The 18,755-nt window shown below is 35.8% G+C and overlaps 1 protein-coding gene across 1 annotated transcript in view; it reads left to right on the forward strand.

The window, feature by feature from the left end:
• The first annotated feature begins 1,139 nt into the window (after positions 1-1,139).
• The window catches only part of LOC110102368, a 39,504-nt gene continuing 21,888 nt past the window's right edge, over positions 1,140-18,755 (forward strand). The window contains exons 1-9 of the mRNA XM_020830693.2: positions 1,140-1,497; positions 1,576-1,727; positions 11,834-12,095; positions 12,207-12,304; positions 12,385-12,434; positions 14,390-14,454; positions 14,823-15,922; positions 16,010-16,615; positions 16,742-16,889. Coding sequence (XP_020686352.1) covers positions 1,604-1,727; positions 11,834-12,095; positions 12,207-12,304; positions 12,385-12,434; positions 14,390-14,454; positions 14,823-15,922; positions 16,010-16,615; positions 16,742-16,889 — 2,453 coding nt within the window. The 5' untranslated portion in view covers positions 1,140-1,497; positions 1,576-1,603. The remainder of the gene's footprint in view (positions 1,498-1,575; positions 1,728-11,833; positions 12,096-12,206; positions 12,305-12,384; positions 12,435-14,389; positions 14,455-14,822; positions 15,923-16,009; positions 16,616-16,741; positions 16,890-18,755) is intronic.

The following is an 18,755-nucleotide window of genomic DNA, read 5'->3' on the forward strand; positions in this document are numbered from 1 at the left end:
GGTGGGTGTTGCGAGGCCTGGAAGAGCTTCTCCCTCGATTTTTTGGTGGTTGTGGAGAAAGAATGGGTTGAGGATTAGGATTTTTGGGACACAGAAAAAGGGTGAATCAAGGATCCGCACCCTTCACATCTATCAGGTTTCCAATCATATAAAACTTTCAAAACCATATCTTCACCATCAATCTCAAGCGGGATCTCATCAGGTAAAACAGAGTCTTTAGTGATAAGAACACATACCCGAGCAAATGTCAACCTGGTACGATTAGCAGTAAGGGAGTCAACAGAGGTCGGAATACCAACGTAGCTCGCGATTCTGGAGATGCCCGTGGGAGTCCAAAGAGCTAAAGAGAAATCCACAATTTTGATCCATAGCGGAATCGGAGCCGACTCATCTCTTTTGGGCTTAAATTTCAGAGACCAACACTGCAATATGAAGGGCTTCCCCAAAAGAAACCAGGGTCCGCCCGATAACACCATCTCCATGTCAGGTCTTCAGAGGTTGAAAACTTCAGGAGGAAGAAACCATCAGTCAAAGAAAGCAGCGCCATAAATCCTTTGATAATCCAGAGTTTTTGCATGGCTTTAAGCAACCTCTCATAGTACGATCGGGGACCCAGGGAGTATCCGATGAGGGAAGAGTTCCAGATGGATTTTCCTTCAGAAAGATCATTAGAGTTAAAGGAGAGCTTTTGACCCGGGGAGTAGAAAGATACCGGGAAGACAGTCGGTTTGGAAGCGGGAGCAGAAACACTGTCGACATAGGAGAGACCAACAGGGGAAGGACCAAGAACAAAGGAGTTGGGAAGAGGAGGGAAGTCGAGCTCCAAAGCCATCAGGGGAGGGAGGAGCCCTCCTGGACGGGGAGACGAAAGAGCGGCACAAGGCGGCGGAGAGGAAACCCTAGCATAGCTCACTCAAAAAACATCCTTGGCTCCTGTCTCTTCTTCTTTCTCATAAAAAAAAAATATAAGAGTTAATCAATTTATAGTTAGTTATAAAAAAAAAAAACAAAATTTTGACAACCTTATCTAATTTTTGTTACTGAGCTAAATATATATACATATGTTAAAAAAATAAAAATAAAATAAATAAATAACTATACAATTCGTCACGTGGACGGCAACAGACTCTCATCGGACGGCATGTGCCAGAAGATAGGCAGCAGGCCAAAAATAGCCGATTCGGCGGCTATTTGCCGAGTTGAAAATTCACAGTTTCCTCGGATGTATTTTTTGGGAGAATCCTCCGATGTATCAATGTTCCCCTTTTTTCGCTGACACTGTCGAAGAGAAAAAATGGATGTAAGAAGAGCTCGGATCCATTCCGATCTTTGGAGGAAGAGCTCCGCAGGTGTCTAACGCTTATTGACTAGGGTTTCTGGGCAAACGGAGGAGATCCGACCGCTTTGGATTGTGGTGGTTGCTTAATGTACGATTTTGGCTGCAAGAGACGGGCTTTCAAGGAAGGTGGCTTGTTGGCTTGACAGTTTTTGGCTAAGGTAATGATTGAGATATTCTTTTGTGGAGGCTGAGGAAATTAGAATTTCTGTTGGTTGAATGGTTGCATGGGTTTCTAGGGTTTTTGCGGTGTTTGCTGGATAGAAAATGTTCTATTCTCAGTTTATATTGGCTAAGAAAGGGCCTTTGGGAACGATATGGATCGCTGCTCATCTCGAGAGGAAGTTGAGGAAGAACCAGGTTGCGGATACTGATATCGGCTTATCTGTAGGTTGGTTTCTTTCTGTTCCATCAGCTTCTCTGTTTGCTTTGTGGTGAATGTTCAAGGACGTTTATATTATTTTTTGATATTTTTTTGCTCTAGATACTGTAGCTTAGAGGTTCTCGGTGGCAGAGTTTAAGAATGAGTTTAATTTATGGTGTTTACAATATTTGGTGAGCTCTTGGGAAGCAATTAGTGGAAGTTATGAATTTGTGCTTCATGATGTGGTTGATCATAGTGTTTTCAAAGTGCAAGGCGAAATGTTATGCACATGGTCTTATTTTATACTTCTATGTTTGTGTTCTCGAAGCTCAATCCAATGCACAAGGTGTCATGTTTGCTTGATGCTCATAATGCAAAGCGAAGCTTTTGTTAACAAAAATGGTTATGATTTTTTTATATTTTCTTAAAATAAAATATAGAAAATCTTTTAAAATACTTATTTAGCAAGTCCAAAGGGTGTTAAATACTGAAAATTGTTTGGTGTGAGATTTTAATTAAATTTGGTTTAATCTTGACAAACTTTTTGGCCATTTGTTTCAAGTCTTTATGATTTAAAATTTCTGGTATCTATGCTAAGCTGTGTCATTAAGTTTGAACAGATTTGAAATATCACCAAAAAAAAGTTTCTCAAATGTTAATCAATATGAATTGATATTATTCTATAAACAATAACTTCTGTATTATTACATTAGCAGCAATATGTTTAATAGAAAAACAAGAAAAGCTCCCCTTGCAGTTCTATAGATGGAATACTCTATCAGTTCGAAGGAGGCATTAGTAAGCAACATTAATAAGATAAGAAATAATGATTTAGGTTCAAGCCAAGTATGGAGTAGTAGCAAGGTACTCAATTCAACATCATTGAAGCAAGTTTTCCTTCACAAACAACCACATCGCTAACAACAATAGGGAAAGAAAAGAACAAATTTATCTACACTAGCTATCAAAATTCAGAAGAGGGTCAACTAGTGAAGATCTAGTGACCTTGACAGTGAATGAAGAAGAAGTTTACTACCAGTGGAAGGCGAATACCATATATAGCAAAACCTCTCCATGAGAGGAAGGACGAAGAAGATTCACATGGCGAGAGAAGGAGGGACTTATGACACTAGGATAAAAAACATCAAAGAAGAAGTGTGATTAAGCATAAATCCTTTAAATCCCACAACCAGCAGGATTTGGTAAATCACATTAAATACCAAAAATCCTGATTTAAGAAGATACGAGAATTGTAAAAAACTATTCTTTGGGATTTCGATTAAATCTCACCTTAATTTTTCTATCAACCAACTCCATAGTATATGGCATCTGTAAAAGAATTATGTAGTGCATGCCTAATTTGAGGATCACATTCATAACTCAACTAAAAAAACCCTAACATTTTCCGCTAAGCATAAAAATGAATTAATTGCAAATTTTTTCTAATAAAATTGGACAAAGTGTAGAGTTGAAAGACTACATTTAAATACTAAAAACTATGGAATGGAGATACTCAAAAGGTAACATTAATGTGCATTATAGCAAGGAATTTGGAGTTTAAAATTCATACCTAATATGAATGGAATGAAAAATGCTCAAATCTTCTATTTTTTCATTTTTGATAACAATATAATTATAAATAATAGCAAAGTATGCCCCAACGAATCAATCAACATTAATAAATAATTTTAATTGAACATCATATGCTAAATATCTTAAAATGCACCTAATATAGTTTACTTATGCTTTGATTAAAATCTATAATTTCAGAGTAATTTATAAATTTTTTTATATGTTGAAATCATTAGCATCAATCATTTTATTAGTTACTAGTTAGGCTTTCTATAAGAAAACTAATATACAAGCCTAACTTAAACAACATTTTAAAACTCAAATCATATTCAAGCTTGACTCAAACTCAAAGAAACTAAATGAATGAGCTTGAATAAGGCAGTACTAGGCTTGATTTTTTTTCATTTGCAAACCTAGAAACATGCATTATTTTACCAAATATTGAGAATCTTTGTGTGGAGCCTTTGTAGTGATACCAGAAAGAGGCTCATTGGGCTCATGTCTTTGCTCATTTGGAATGGCCACATTTGATCTCTGTTCATGAGTTGCCGGGGGGTGGATGTGGCAAGTATGTATTTGAGGTATATTCCTCATGATTGGGACTTGAGCACATCAATATTAATCCTTTGTGTAGTAGACAACATTTGAGAATTGAATAAGAACTTCACCACCCAATTGCTACATGAAGGAAAACTAGTGTTTAGAAATCTAATTTTGATGGATCATCGTACACGTTCAAAATATCAAATTATAAGAGTATATGCTATTTATATGAAAGTACAGACTCCAATAAATAATTGCAATGCCGTGGAATCAGCACTTGAGAAAACTGGACAATACTTAGTCCTTCATGAGTTAATATGTATAAACTTGCCTGATATATTTTAGATTCTCGATACCATATAAGGAGGCTAAAAAGTTTAACATGGGATTGGGAGAAGTTTTTCTTTTTTATTTCTTTTTTAGGAATACTACTTAAAACTTTTATCCTTAAGTGAGAAGCAACTATTATATTGGGCACAACTATAAAGAATTGATATGGCTAGTCAAAGTGAAAATAGAAACCTTTCCCAATCTTGTCGTTTTTATGTGGGCTCTTAAAATCCTAGTCAGTCTCAATTTAAATGTTATATATTCGCTTTAGTTGGTATTGATGTCTATTATACAAGCACGGGGGGTGGATGTGGCAAGCATGTTCTTGAGGTATAGCCCTCATGATTGAGACTTGAGGACATTAACATTAATCCTTTGTGTGGTACGCAATATTTGAGATTTGAATGAGAGCTCCTCTACCCAATTGTTGCATGAATGAAAGATATTGATTAGAAATCTAATTTTGATGGTTCATCCTACACTTTCAAAATGTCAAATGATGAGCATATCCTATTTCTACGAAAGAGCAGATTCTAAAAAATTATTGTAATGCTATGGAATCAACATTTAAGGAAACTGGTCAATGCTCAGTGCTTCATGAGCTAATATTTATAAGCTTGCAGGATATATTTTAGATTATCGATATCATATAAGAAAACTGAAAATTTTAACATATTATCGAGAGAAATTTTGCTTTTTTAATTTCTTTTTTGGAATGCTAATTAAAACTTGTGTTCCTAAGGGACAAGCAACTATTATACAGGGCATAAATATAAAGGTTTGACATGGCTAGTCAACGTAGAAATAGAAGCCTTTCCAAGTAGTGTCGCTTGAATCATGTGGGCTCTAAAATCCTAGCTAGTTTATGTTTAAATGTTATATATTCTTTTGAGTTGGTATTGATTTTTTTTAGAAGGCAGATTGGATTTTTACATAAAAAAATATTTGAAAATTATGTCCGTAATGAGGACTTCATGATTTGATTCAAGGTTTTCATATGTGCAGATCCGTTTTGTTAATTATCTCCCTTGATCATGAGAGAGCACTATCAATAAATGCTAGTTGATAGATTTTATGACGCTTTTTATATAGTCGTAGCAGTTTGGTTCAGGAAAAAGAATATGCCATTTACTAGCTTATATTGAATGGTGGGGGATGGTAATAAACAAATCAATAGAGGGTTTTCATGTTTTCATCATCATAGTTCGTCTTGGGCCAGGGTCTATTTAGTTAATCGAGATAGTTGGCAAAAATGCAATGAAGAATCAGGCCTAATGATTAAGGCGTCATTTGGGATGGCTTTCTTACTGCTTCTTATTAGTAGTTTTTTTAGTAAATTTTTGTACTAGAAAGCTGCTTTAAGAAGCATTAAAAAAGCCGTTTCAAACGAGGCGTGAGACTTATGACCCCACTCTATAGATAGGGTGGCCTGTAGAGCTTATCTTTTTACAATTTGGATCATTGCTAGATTCAAATTCTATCAACCCCACTCCTTACATGTGGATTATAGGGCTGGAGTGAAACCCATATTTTCTCAGTGCTTGTTCAATTAATTTGGATTTTTGGTCTATTATTCCAATTTCTTGAGCGAGATTATGGGGTCACATGCCCCGATATGAGTATGAGATGGTTTTATAGAATTTTCTTGATATGTTCCATATTTTTATATTTTCTCGACTTTTTCCCTTTGCTCATTTTTTGTAATTTTTATTCAAAAATATAATAAAACAATAGAAGTATTTCTCATTCTCTTTACTCGTTCGAGTGTATGCGAGGCTTGTTCAAAATAGTGAATTAATTTGCTTGCTTTTTAAAGAAATTGTGCACTTTGTGGATTATCCTTTTTTAGATTTCCCTCAAAAAGTGCGTACAAATTTTATGAAGTTACTTTGATTTCAATTTTCATACTCTCCTTAGTACATACAAATATTTATTGAAATACGTGCATTATTTTTCATTTTGGGCAGTCGGCATGTGTTTTGGCATGTGCACGTGCCTTTTAGAGTGCACATATGACTTTTTTAACCTCAATTTAAATTTGATATGACATTTTTAAGCTCATCCATCTTTAAAAATTATTTGGTTTCAAAATTTTGTGCAATTGTTGCCTTGTTGGTGGCACCACAATCGTTAATACGTGTACATAGTTTCACATTCATGCATGTTCAGTTGCAATTCATCCACTTGCATGACTTTTGGAGAACAATTGCATGCTTTTGGTGCACAATGATAGGTGCATTTTTGTTCACTTATAAGCTTATCAAATACATCATAACATAAGGTTTTGGTGAGTACTTGAAATGATACCATTTTATTAATATTTTATTTTTTTCTATGCCTGGGTTCGTCCTGCAGGAGAAGAATTCACGCTTATAAATAGGGTGCCTTATATGTATTTTTCAAATCCCAACTAAGTTCATATCATTTAAGAAAGGCAACGAGGCTCATTTGTGAGTCGTTGAAGTCATGTAAGTCCATTTAGCTCATTTGGTTTATTTATATGACTTTTGGTGCATTTTTACTGTCATTTGTCTTTTTTTTGAACTTTTCCCACATTCTTTTTAATTTTTAAGAGAAGTGCTATGGAGAGTTCTAGAAAGAAAGGGGTTAATAATGCTTATATTCAATTCATTAAGGATATGTATGCAGGAGCTATTACTTGTTTTCAAACATATGATGGTTTGACCAAGTATTTTTCTATTTCAATTGGATTACATCAAAGATCAGCTTTAAGCCCATATCTTTTGTCTTTAGTTATGGGTATTCTTACTAGGCATTTGCAAAAGGATGTACCATGATGTATGCTTTTTGCTGATGATATTTTTCTTGTTGATAAGACTAGAGAGGGAGTTGAAGGTATACTTGAAGTATGGAGGTCAATCTTAGAGCCTAAAGTTTTTCGTTTGAGTTGATCGAAAACTGAATACATGAAGTGTAATTTTAGTAGTAATAGATCTAGTGGGGGATTGTGACTTTGAGTGATCAAGTCATTGATAAGAGTACCCATCTTAGGTATTTCGAGTCTATTGTTCAAAGTGATGGTGAAATAGAAGAGGATATTATTAGTAGAATTCAAGTTGGATGGTTGAAGTGGAGGAATGCATTGGGCTTGCTGTGTGATAGGAAAGTACGCCTCAAACTTAAGAGAAAACTCTATAAGATTGTTGTGAGACCTGCAATGCTTTATGGCTCATAATGTTTGCTATTAAAAGAGAAGCATAAAAGTAAGTTAAGTGTTGCAAAGATGAGGATGCTCAGGTTAGGGATGTAAGTGAGCTGAGCCGCTTTGAACTCGACTCGTTAACAAGCTCGCAAGCCTAGCTTGTATAGCCACTACTTCGAGCTCGAGCTTAGCCTGACTTGGCTTGTAAGCTTGTCGAGCTACTTGTTTAATTAAAATATAATATAAATTTTAATTCTTTAATATATTAATTTATATAATTTTATAATTTATAATTCTTTATTTCTCCAAATCCCACCTATTTATACATTATTTGCGTGCCCTAGCTGCAAACCCATCTTTGTTTTCGTTCAGGCAGGGTGATGGTCTGATGGATCTGGAGGCCTAAGGTACTGGTGGCTTGGACTTTTTTTCGTGAAATGGCTGGCCGACGAAGAAAAAAAATCCATTGCCATCCAAGAGGAAGATTGTTGGTTGTTGGAGGCGACAACTAGGGTGTTGGAAGATTGGAGATGTCCTCGTGAAGTTTCTAGTCGATGAAGATTGGAGATGTCCTCGTGAAGTTTCTAGTCGATGAAGATTGGATTTGTGCTTTGAACGATTTGTCCTTGAAGAAGAAGGCTCTTGCTTAATGTCCTTTGTTTGCCTGCTAGTTACGACTAGGCCGTGAGGCATGATGTTCGTGTTTTGAAGCGATAGAAATCCAAGAAGAAGAGTTCAATTTCCTATTTTCTTTGGATGGCATCGACGAGCAGGCCGTGAGATAAAAGGAGCTTTTAAACATCTTTACATCTTTACATCTTTGTATTGAAAATAAGTACCAATGACGAGTTCTTTTGTTGAGAATATCTTAGAGAATAGCAAGCACTTTGAATGCGTTGCTATGCTATTTGGGCAAACAATCTCAGTTCATAGGCTTTCTATTTTTCTCTGGTATCATTGATGGTTTTTATGTTTTGATTGCTTTCTATTTCTCTTTGGTATCAACTTTGTGATGAGAAATGTGGTGGAATTGTTTCAACCATTTGTTTTTGGGGCTGTGATGCTCATGTTCAAGCTATTAATGCGCTACTTTGAGTGGAACTTAGCGTGCTTATTTAATTAGATTATATCTGAAATCCTCTTGTCTAAGTCTTGGGCTAAAAGACCAAAACTCCCTTTAATTAGAAGTTTTTTTTTGCTAATGTGCATGCTGCTTGTTCACTGGTATTGATGAAAATTTTTAACTCATATATTGATTTCTTCAATCACTTGAAATATTTTTTTAAAGAAATTAAAAGTTAAAGTTGTGTACATTTTATGACTAGTTAAGTTATTTATCATAATTAAAATTAAATTTTAATTTAGTGTTAGAAGTAAAAAAAAATGAAAATTTTTATTTAAAATTAAATAATCGAGCCCAATAAGCGAGTAGAGCTCGAGCTTCTTAAACTAGCTTGAGTATTCGAGGCAAGCTCGAGCTTGATATTTTCTAAACGAGTCGAGCTCGAGCCCAATAACTGAGCTCGAGTCAAGATCAAGTTAATTAATGATTAAACGAGCTCAATTTGATGAGACAGAAACTCGACTCGATCACTCGACTCATTTGCACCCCTAGCTCAGGTGGATGAGTGGTTTCACTCTTATGGATATAATGCGAAATGAGTATATAAGTGAAAAAGGTTTGAGTAGCTCCAATGATATATAAGATTAGAGAGAGTCTGTCTTAGATGGTTTGGTCACATATAAAACGTCGACCTTCTGATGACTTGGTTAGGGGCGTATATGTATTAGATTTGACTTATGTTAAGAAAGGTAGAGACAAACTTAAAAAGTTGGTTAGAAAATATTTGAAATGACCTTTTTTTTAGATTTAAATACGAATTTGGCTCTTAACTGGGCACAATAGAGAAAAAAGATTTATGTAGCCAACCCCACTTAGTGGTATAATGGCTTGATGTTGTTATATCTTGGTCCCAAAATCATTTTTTATTTTACTTTTTAGGTGCATTTTGGTAGCGCTTTTAGGCTACCCAAGCGCTTGGTACTAAAAAGCATATTTGACATGCCTAGGGGTGCAAACGAGTCGAGTTGAGCTAGAGTCAAGGGATGTTCGAGTCGACCTCAACTACCAAATATCGAGCTCGAGCTCAAAAGACTAGCTCGGTCTCGACTCGTCGAGCTCCGTCTCGACTCCTGAGGTCCGCATCTCGCTTTTGCTCCATCCCGAGCTCCGTCGTCGTGTCTTCTCTGTCCCGAGCTCGTCACGCTCTGTCCGACCTTCGATTTGTTTTCCTGCCCACTCAAGCCCGAAATATCATTTTCCCGCTGACAATGGATGGTCACCTCAGCGAGCTACTCGATGAGCTCGCGAGTCGAGGGGAGGTCTGTTCGAGCTCGATAAGCTGTCGAGCTCGATAAGCTCTACTCGTTGAGCTTGTTAACTAGCCGAGTTCGAGCCAGTTCGTGAGTTGGTTTGACTCGATTACACCACTAGACATGCTTATCATGCAAAAGAAGGCGTGTATGGGTTGTGTGCAAGGGCATTCTGGTCGCCACATCTAGAAAGATTCCCACGAGTTTGTGCAAGGGGCTCATGAACACTTCATATATCTTGAATAGTGGGGGAGAGAGTGAGCCATTGCTAGAGGAATGCCAAAAAAATCCACCAAAGATGTTAGGGATAGGTTTTTATAAATCAATCTCTCTCTTTCATCATATTAATATGGGGGTAGGTCTAGCCCCTTGACGCCTACTTGTGGGGGAATGATGATGCCCTCAAATTTCCTTAATATAAGGGCAATAAAGCTGGCCCCTTATGTTATGTTATGACTTTATGTGTATAGATATTAAATTATAAAAAAAAAGAGATCGAATGTTCTTTTTTGTTTCTTGCCATCGGCTAAGAAAAATACTATGACATCAAATTCTTTATTAATGAATGATTGAAGAGATCGAATGTATCAACAAGTTGAGAATGATTCAACAACTATGATACCTATCACCCGATAATATCAAACTTTTGACCAAGCATAATTGTTGGCTTCAAGACAAGTATTCCTTATGTTTAGATCAAAGATCAATGTATGGAGGAGAGACGTTATGTCGAACCAAAGATCGATAAAGATGGTCTTTAAACTTGGTCAATATAAAGATCGGTGAAATGAGGTATTGAATTTAGCATGACTAAATATTTAAGTCTCTTCAAAAGCGTGCCTTCATTTTACACATGAGTTTCTAAGAGAAAGTTGAGAAGATTAAAATTATAAAGGCGTTCATGCTTGACTGAGGTGTTACTATGGGTTGAGTTGTTAGACTCGAGGAAAGCAAGCTCAACATTACTTAACAATGTGGAGATAGACTTCATGGTCTTTTAGCACATGAAATTTGGAAGTTGAAAGGAGTTTTGGCATGAGTTTTAACGGAGGTTTGAGGCACTTGTTAGTTGCGAGGTGCGTGAGTTGTCACATGGAGTGAGGTTGAGAGATGATGAGAAGTCTGCGAGATGCATTAGAGAACGAGGTTGGCCATTGATAGGGTCATAGGCTCCTGTGAGCTAAGAGCATGAACCATAAAGTGATATCGAGAGTAGATAGATGAGAATGGGCTAGGCACGAGAGAGAGAGGACCTGAAAGAGAGGGTAAGTAAAGACAACCCCTAAGAGAGGGTGTGGGAGAGGAGTCAGTGAGTGAGAAATGCAAGAGAGTAAAGCATGCAGGCGAGAGGAGTGGATGACATGTATTGTTGGGGGTGGTTGAGAGATTGATCTTGATGTATTTCAGGAATGAGGAGGTCATGGGAGAAGGAAAATTTCTTCGAAGAGGGAGAGTGGAAGATTCCAATGCGGGAGATATGATAGGGAGTTGTGAGTGTGGGAGGTTTTACGAGCACGATTTGGTCATCGTAGGTCATTTGAGAGGGGCTAAAGAAGTGATCACAGATGCATTCTTGATTGTGTAGATGAGTGGTTTACGACAGGGGCATGATTGATGTGTTTTTTTATTTTCTATATTCATATTCTTTCTTTTTTTAGTTAAAAATCTAGTATACTTTTGGGGATGCTTTCCTCTATATCACCGTAAGCCCTAGAGCTTTAGACTTATAACTTCTATCATTTTCTTTTCATCTACCTTTTTTGTTATTGATTTTGTGTGCAGTTGAAATTTCGTGAAGTTCATTACATGTTGAATTTTTTGTTGTTGTGAGTCGTATGTCACTATAAGGGTTTTATTCGTTTTCAAATTTCTTGCAATGTTTGAGATTTTGATGAATTTTAAGATTTTTAAGTCTCTTAAAGTTATTGTTATTCAAACTCCGATTTAGTACTAAGCCCCAAAATAAATTGTACTTTGCATGCTTTGAAGCACGACATCTTGCAAAAAAAAAAAAAAATCTAATTTTCATCATCTACAATGGAGACATGCTTTGCTCTACAGGCCTTTATTGTTTACAAAGTTTTCTTTTATTCACATTTTCTTTTGGTATTCGTGACTTATACCCCAGGGTCTGAATTTTTTTTTTTTTCAGATTCTATTCTATTTCCTGAAGTACCAATTGCACTGCGGCTGTCCAGTCATCTTCTACTTGGTGTTGTGAGGATATATTCAAAAAAGGTGAACTATCTTTTCCATGATTGTAGTGAAGCTCTGGTGAAGATAAAACAGGCATTTCGATCAACCGCAGTTGATCTTCCACCTGAAGAATCGACTGCACCATATCATTCTATCACTCTGCCAGAAACTTTTGACCTTGATAATTTTGAGCTTCCTGAAAGTGCCTTACTCAGTAGGTCTGTTCTGATCTAAATGCTTTTATTTGGCCACCTCTTTCCTTAAAAACACATTTTCCGAGTGTAAGTAGTATCCTCAATTTATACCTATAAACTTACTACTTTTTTCAGCAATTTTGTTGACAACCATGTCAGTACCAGAGAGCAGATTACACTTCAAGATACAGTTAATGGGACTTCTCACCCAACATCAATGTTCGGGTTGGATGGTTGGTGCCACGGTTTATCTCAATTGAGCTATAATATTTTTTGCTAATGTTGGCTAAGCTGTGAATGTTTGCTTTTGCAGAGAGATTTGGTGATGATGATGCTTCTCATATCGGTTTGGAACTTGAGCAGGTCAATGCTAATGCTTGTTTGCTTGATTTTTACCCTTTTTTTTCAATCCTTCTCTGATTTTTTTAGTAGCATGTAGCGGTTAAATTACAATTTTGATTGATTTTGATATGAAACTATAATTTCTTTTTGCATTATACAATGAATATCCATTGAAATTATTTTATTAATGGTTTGATGAAATGATGAATTTTTCTACCTTTTGTTGGATTGCATTTGCTCATTAAATTCTGGTCCATTCAACCTGTCACTAAGTATGAAATTCTTAGATTAACTGATACAGTGGGGAAAAAAAAATGAAATTCTTCTTTAGTTCTATGGCTAAATTTAACATAAACACGTGTCATAGCTAATTGGTAGTAAATTCCTTCTACTCTTGAAATTGATATTACCTGATCAGTAGTATCCTTCTAAAAACATTTGCAGTGAGAGCATGTCTATGGTTATAACTTATAACCAGCTGTGTTAGTGAACCAAGGACTTAAAAGAGAGAAGTGAGAACATGCTAGAGGATGGAACCTATAGCTTTTGGCTACAACTCTGCTTGTGGTCACAACCTTAAAGCATGTCACTTAGCCTCCTCTTACCCAAATGCTATATGAGTCGTTGTTCATAAGATGCTGCAAAAAACTTAAAATTCAAACACGATTCCTCGCTGCGAAGGTAATAAATGTAGGTTATAGAATTACATCTTGCTTGTAAAATTTATATTAACATTGGCTAAGATATTTACTTAGTGTTGATTTGAAATTTATATGTGTAGTTATTTTCAGAACAATTATTTATGTGGCCTAAAAGGTGGAAGATGATATGATATATGTCATGTGGTAGCAAAGTGAATCAAATGCTATTAGCTTATATTTGAGTTTTTCCTTAATGTTGGTTGTTTTATTTAATCTAATGTGCCTTCAAGTTCAAATTGAATAGTGTCATTGATATTATGGGTTAGCTATCAACTACCTTGGCGATTTGTTAGTGTTTAATTGTCCTATTTTTATTCATTGTAGGGTTATGTTGTTAGTAAGGGATTATTTTTTAATCATAGTTAAGCTTTAGATTGATTTGGAACAATTTAGTATGAGAACTGCAAGGTGTACCATGAATTCTCCTTAACCTTTCAAAGAAAGTCTTGTTATACCTTTTTGTGGCTGACTCCTCACTTTCTCCAGTCATATTTTGTCATGCAAATTTCAAAGTGGTTCTTGCTGCATCTTTTAGGCGTATTACTAATTAGCTACTTCTTAGAATGGAGCATCCTCTGATGCTTGGTTGGACTTTAAATTTTTAATTGTTTGATTCTAGCTTGACACAGGCCAGTCAAGAAAATTATTGTATTTCACATGCGTATAAGAATTCAATATAAAATTTTTGTCAATCTTATCTGGAGAACCATACTATTTTGGGGCTAAATTCCATTTTGTTAAAAAATAACCCCTAAGATATACTATTTGGAGCCCATTGCCAATTAATAAAAATTTCATAAGCAAAGATGGAAAGAGGGCTGGCATCACTTCAATAGTTAGATTGCCCTGTTGTGATGTTAAGGTGAACTTGAATCTGGAAAAGCTTATCTGCTGTACAATAGTAAGCTTAATCGTATGAGTCCCTCGCCATACTCTGTATTCTGGGTTGCTTGTGCATTTTTGAGTTGTTCTTTTCTATTGATAGATATGGAAAGTGAAGTAGTTGACATAGGCATTTTTGCTTGTCTATACTTAGCCATTTGATGGTCCTTAGAATTTTGAAATACGTTTCTGGCGCATGAAGTTTAGTGTGGAACAATCTAATTGGTGTTTTTGTTTGATATGGGCGTATAGTCTGATCCTAGTTCAGGTCAATAAGCCAAATCCCCGTATTCTTTTAACTATCCTGCAGTTCTTCATCTCTCTCAAGCTGTAGATCTATTTTTGGGTACCCCTCATTACTCTTTGTCCTTATTATTATTATTTTTTTTTCAGGAATTATTCATGGACAAGCATTTCTCACCTTTACTTGCTTCGTTTTCAGTGGGTCCTAAAGAGGGGTAAGCATTCTTGTTCTATATTTTATAGATAAGCATACTTTAATCTAGTAACTCTTTACAATAACTGAATGCCATCTTTGTTTGGTTTGCCAATTTTTCTACTTCTCGAATGGCAACCTTACAAATATTGCTTGATCTCGTTGTGGACTCATTTGTACATACTAGCTGTATGTTCTAGTTAGCCCTAGACAATATCTTGTAACTCACTAATTCTTCAGTTGTTACCATTTTTCATGTTATGCCATCTCATAAGCTTCTTAATCTGTGATCTTTTCCTTGAATATCACTCAAACTACTAATAGTGCCTTTTTTCTTGATTTTGGAACACCTCACTAAACTGATATTTCTGGTGAATATTTTCTCCTCAGAGGATCTCTCCAATGTGAACCTTCTCGTCCTTCAACTAGCTTAGGAAATGGACAATTAGGTTACAGCGAGGGAAATTGCAGTGAAATTCCAAATGAGCTATCTGAACTTCTTTGTAGTAATCATGACAGAGAACGTTTTTCAATTTTGAAGGGTTTGAGAAGGAATGAAGATTCGATTCATCATCATAGTTCTAGTATTCAAACTCCAGACCTTAATGAAGTGTTTCTGCCTGATTGTCAAATGGCTCCTTATCCGTGTAACGCTTTAACCCCAGAAGAAGTTCCAACTCCATGCTTAATTGAGCCTGCTCAAGGTCCTTCAACGCCTGGATTATTAGAAGAAGCAATACCATCCAATTTTCAAGAAATTCCTGCTCTGAGTCCTCAGGAAAGAGCTGCTACGCCTGCTGAACCAGGGAGGCCTTGGAGTATTGGTCCGTCCATGGAGGTTGAATATCCTGAAACTGTTAATGAAACTGGGCATACGGATACTCCAGCAATGGATCATATTTTGGACGGAACTGCTGAGGGATTGTCTTCTTCAGTTGTGTTTGAGCAAAGGTCTGGTTCCCTAGCACCAACTCATTTGGATGAAAACCTAATAACTCATGATAGGTGCCTTCCTTCTGGTACTGAAAATGCGATAGGTAAATCAACTGGTAAGGAAGTGAATGATCTATCAGTATCTGACCAGAAGCAAGACTATATGAAGGTTATTCTTCCTTCAGCCGTTTCTGATGAGACGGGCAATCGTGATTTACATATTAAGCTTGCGACATTCTCTGAAGTAGAGCCTATCTCTTCCAAAATTTCCACAGTGAATAAATCGGATGTTTCAGGAGCAGTTTGGGATGCAGAGACAACAGTTCACAACTGTACTGAACCATCAAACATGAGTAATCTGGGTCATGTAGAAGACAATGGTTCTTATCTCAGTAGAAACACATCTGCTAGTGCGTCTGATTTTCATTTGAGACCATGCAGTTCAAATTTGCATGAGGATGCTACCTTGGTAGAAGTTTCTGAGTTATCTCACAGGGAACAGTTTTGTAGCCTGGAAATGCCAATTAGGGAGGAGCCTCCTTCACGTCAGGTTCAAGGTTTGTTTAACCAATCAGTCCCTGCCATGCAGCTTATGTACTTACTACAGTTTGACTGCTAGATTCATATGAATTGACATCTTTCAGGTAATGAGTTGCGCTCTACAGATTTTGGAGATTCTAACCTAGAAGAGCAGCAGAAGCCAGTGTACATTTCCTCTGGCGCCAAATCTGGTGTCATTGAGCCACATGAGCTGTCAGTGTGTGATCTTTCAAAAGTCAACCAGCCAGATCGCTTCAATTACTCTTCCAGTTCTGAAGTTGTAGAACCTGAGAAGATGTTAGCTCCAGCATTCAATGTTGATTTTTCAAATGATAAAGCACAGCAATCTTCAGATAAAGGAGTGGCAGAGTTTGATAGAAATGTTGATAGAATCAGCACTTCTTCGAAAGTCGTCCAGCCAAATCACTTCAATTACTTTTCCAGTTCTGAATTTCTAGAACCTGAGAAGATGTTAGCTCCAGTTTCCAATGTTGATTTTCCAAGTTATGGAGGACAGCAAGCTGCGGACAAAGGAGTAGCTGAGTCTGATGGAAGTGTTGATAGAATGGGCACTTTACACAGCAAGAAACGTCAAATAATGGGCAGCATGACTGATCAAAAAACTGTTCCTGCAGCCAAGTTGTCTGGAGTTCCAAGAAGCTGGAGAAATGTTGTTCCTGATGATGATGATTTATTGGCATCCATTCTAGGTATGTGAAAGTTTTAAGCTTTTATATTGTCAATTTTGACAGTAACAAGGAATTAAAATGGAAATTTTATATTTTTCAATTTACGTACTAAGTTGATTCTTGATATTTATGCGTTTGCTACATCAGTTGGAAGGACGTCTCAATTCTTGAAAATTGGAACACCGTTGCCACCTTCCACAGCATCATCTCATAAGAGGCCTCGAACTATGCCCAAAGTTGGCATGCTTAAAAGAAGAAAGGTGCTGGTGGATGATACTATGTTTTTACATGCTGAGTATGTCTTCCCTGTCCAATGTTCTGTGCCCAGTGTTTGTCAGTATTTGGGTCATTCAATGTTAGTCTTGGGATTTTGTTTTCTTTGTATGGTTCTGACATGTTCTTTTTATGCATTTGTTATTCATGGTAATATTTGCTAAAGATTAATTGCGTGTATCAAATAAATTAATTAATTTGGCTATTGGCTTTGAAGATATGCACATACCTATCGTTGTCCAAAAATAATTTTCTTTTACAAGAGTTCTCTATTACAAACTCCTAGCAAAGACATGTAGGCCCTTCATGAAAACATCTAGTTCAAAATTTTCATCTTTCTGCATCTCTCCGAATAGTATTTACTTTGCTACTCTTTATTCTGTCTTTTGTTTGTTTTGTTGTGGTTTTTGGTGGGTTTAATCTGGTGAACGCATATGTAAAATTAAAATTGTTATTTTTGTGTTTAATTTAACAATAAACCATGCATAAAGTTTTGGAAAGAACATTGCTGCTTGTTATTGGCAAAGTTTGCTTAGCTGTCTAGTTCATGCTTTTAGCATTTGTTTTCAGCTGTACTTGTTTACTTATAGTTTGCATACTTTTTTTCTTCTTTTTAAATGCAGATTCTCTTCATCATTAGGAGAGATAATTTTAAATTGTTATCTATGCCATTATCACGAAATTCTATAACTCTGCCCATTGTTTAATTAAAATAATTTTATCTTATCAGTAGCCTTTTATTGAATTGGAGGAAAAAATTATGAGCTTTGCCCTGTATGAGCATGGTAATCTAGTTTCTCAGTTTTGTTTTTCTTAAGTTTTGTAAAAATTTCTTCTTACAACAACAACAACAACAAGTCTTTATCCTACTACGTGGGATTGGTTGCATGAATCCTTTTTCTCCATTATGTTTTAATAAGAGTCAAATTCTTATTTAAATCTAATAAAAATGATCATTTTTAATACTTTCTAACCAAGTCTTTTTTAAGTATGCCTTTACCTTTCTTAATATAGGCTAGATCTAATAAATATACTCTCCTTATAGGGTCATCAAAAGGCCAACGTTTTATGTGACCAAGTCATTTAAGACAATTCTTTCTAATATTATATGCTAGTAGAGCTACCCCAACTTTTTCACGTATATACTTGTTTTGCATTCTATTTCTAAGTTTAAGGGGTGTAAATGATCTCATGAGTCGAGCTTACCGAGCCATGAGTTTGAGCTAGAGCTCGAGCCTATACTTGAGCTCATATATTAAACATGCTCGAACTCGAGCTCAACCTGGTTTCGCTCATATGCTTGCGAAGCCGCTCGATTAACTTAAATTATATTTAAAAATTAATTTTAAATAAGCATTATATAATATATTTTAATATTACTCCCATTATTTTATTTGTATATTTGAAGTAAAGTTTCTTAAAAAAAGATTAAAAAATTAAATTTAAAAATAAGAATCGAGCTTAACAATCGAGTCAAGCTCTAGTTTTCTAAATGAGTTTGAGCCTAATTTTTTCTTTTAACAACCCTTGTTCAAGTTTGAGCTCAATAAGGATTAAACGAGCTTAGTAAGAATTAAATAAACTCAACTCGATTAAGCTGATACTTGACTAGACTCATTTAAACACTTACTAAGTGTAAAACCACTAATCCACCTGAGCATCCTCATTTTTGCAACACTTAGTTTTATGATTCTCTTTAATGACTTACATTATGTGCCATAAAACATTACAAGTCTCACCACCATCTTATAGAAACTTTTGCTTTAGGTTTAAAATTTTAAATGTATTTTATTATCACACAACATACCCAATGCATTTCTCCACTTTAACAATTCAACTTGAATTATGCTAAAAATATCCTCATTTATTTCACCATCGCTTGAACAAT

The sequence above is a fragment of the Dendrobium catenatum genome, unplaced genomic scaffold, assembly GCF_001605985.2.
Source record: "Dendrobium catenatum unplaced genomic scaffold, ASM160598v2 fragScaff_scaffold_733, whole genome shotgun sequence".
NCBI classification, from domain to species: domain Eukaryota; kingdom Viridiplantae; phylum Streptophyta; class Magnoliopsida; order Asparagales; family Orchidaceae; genus Dendrobium; species Dendrobium catenatum.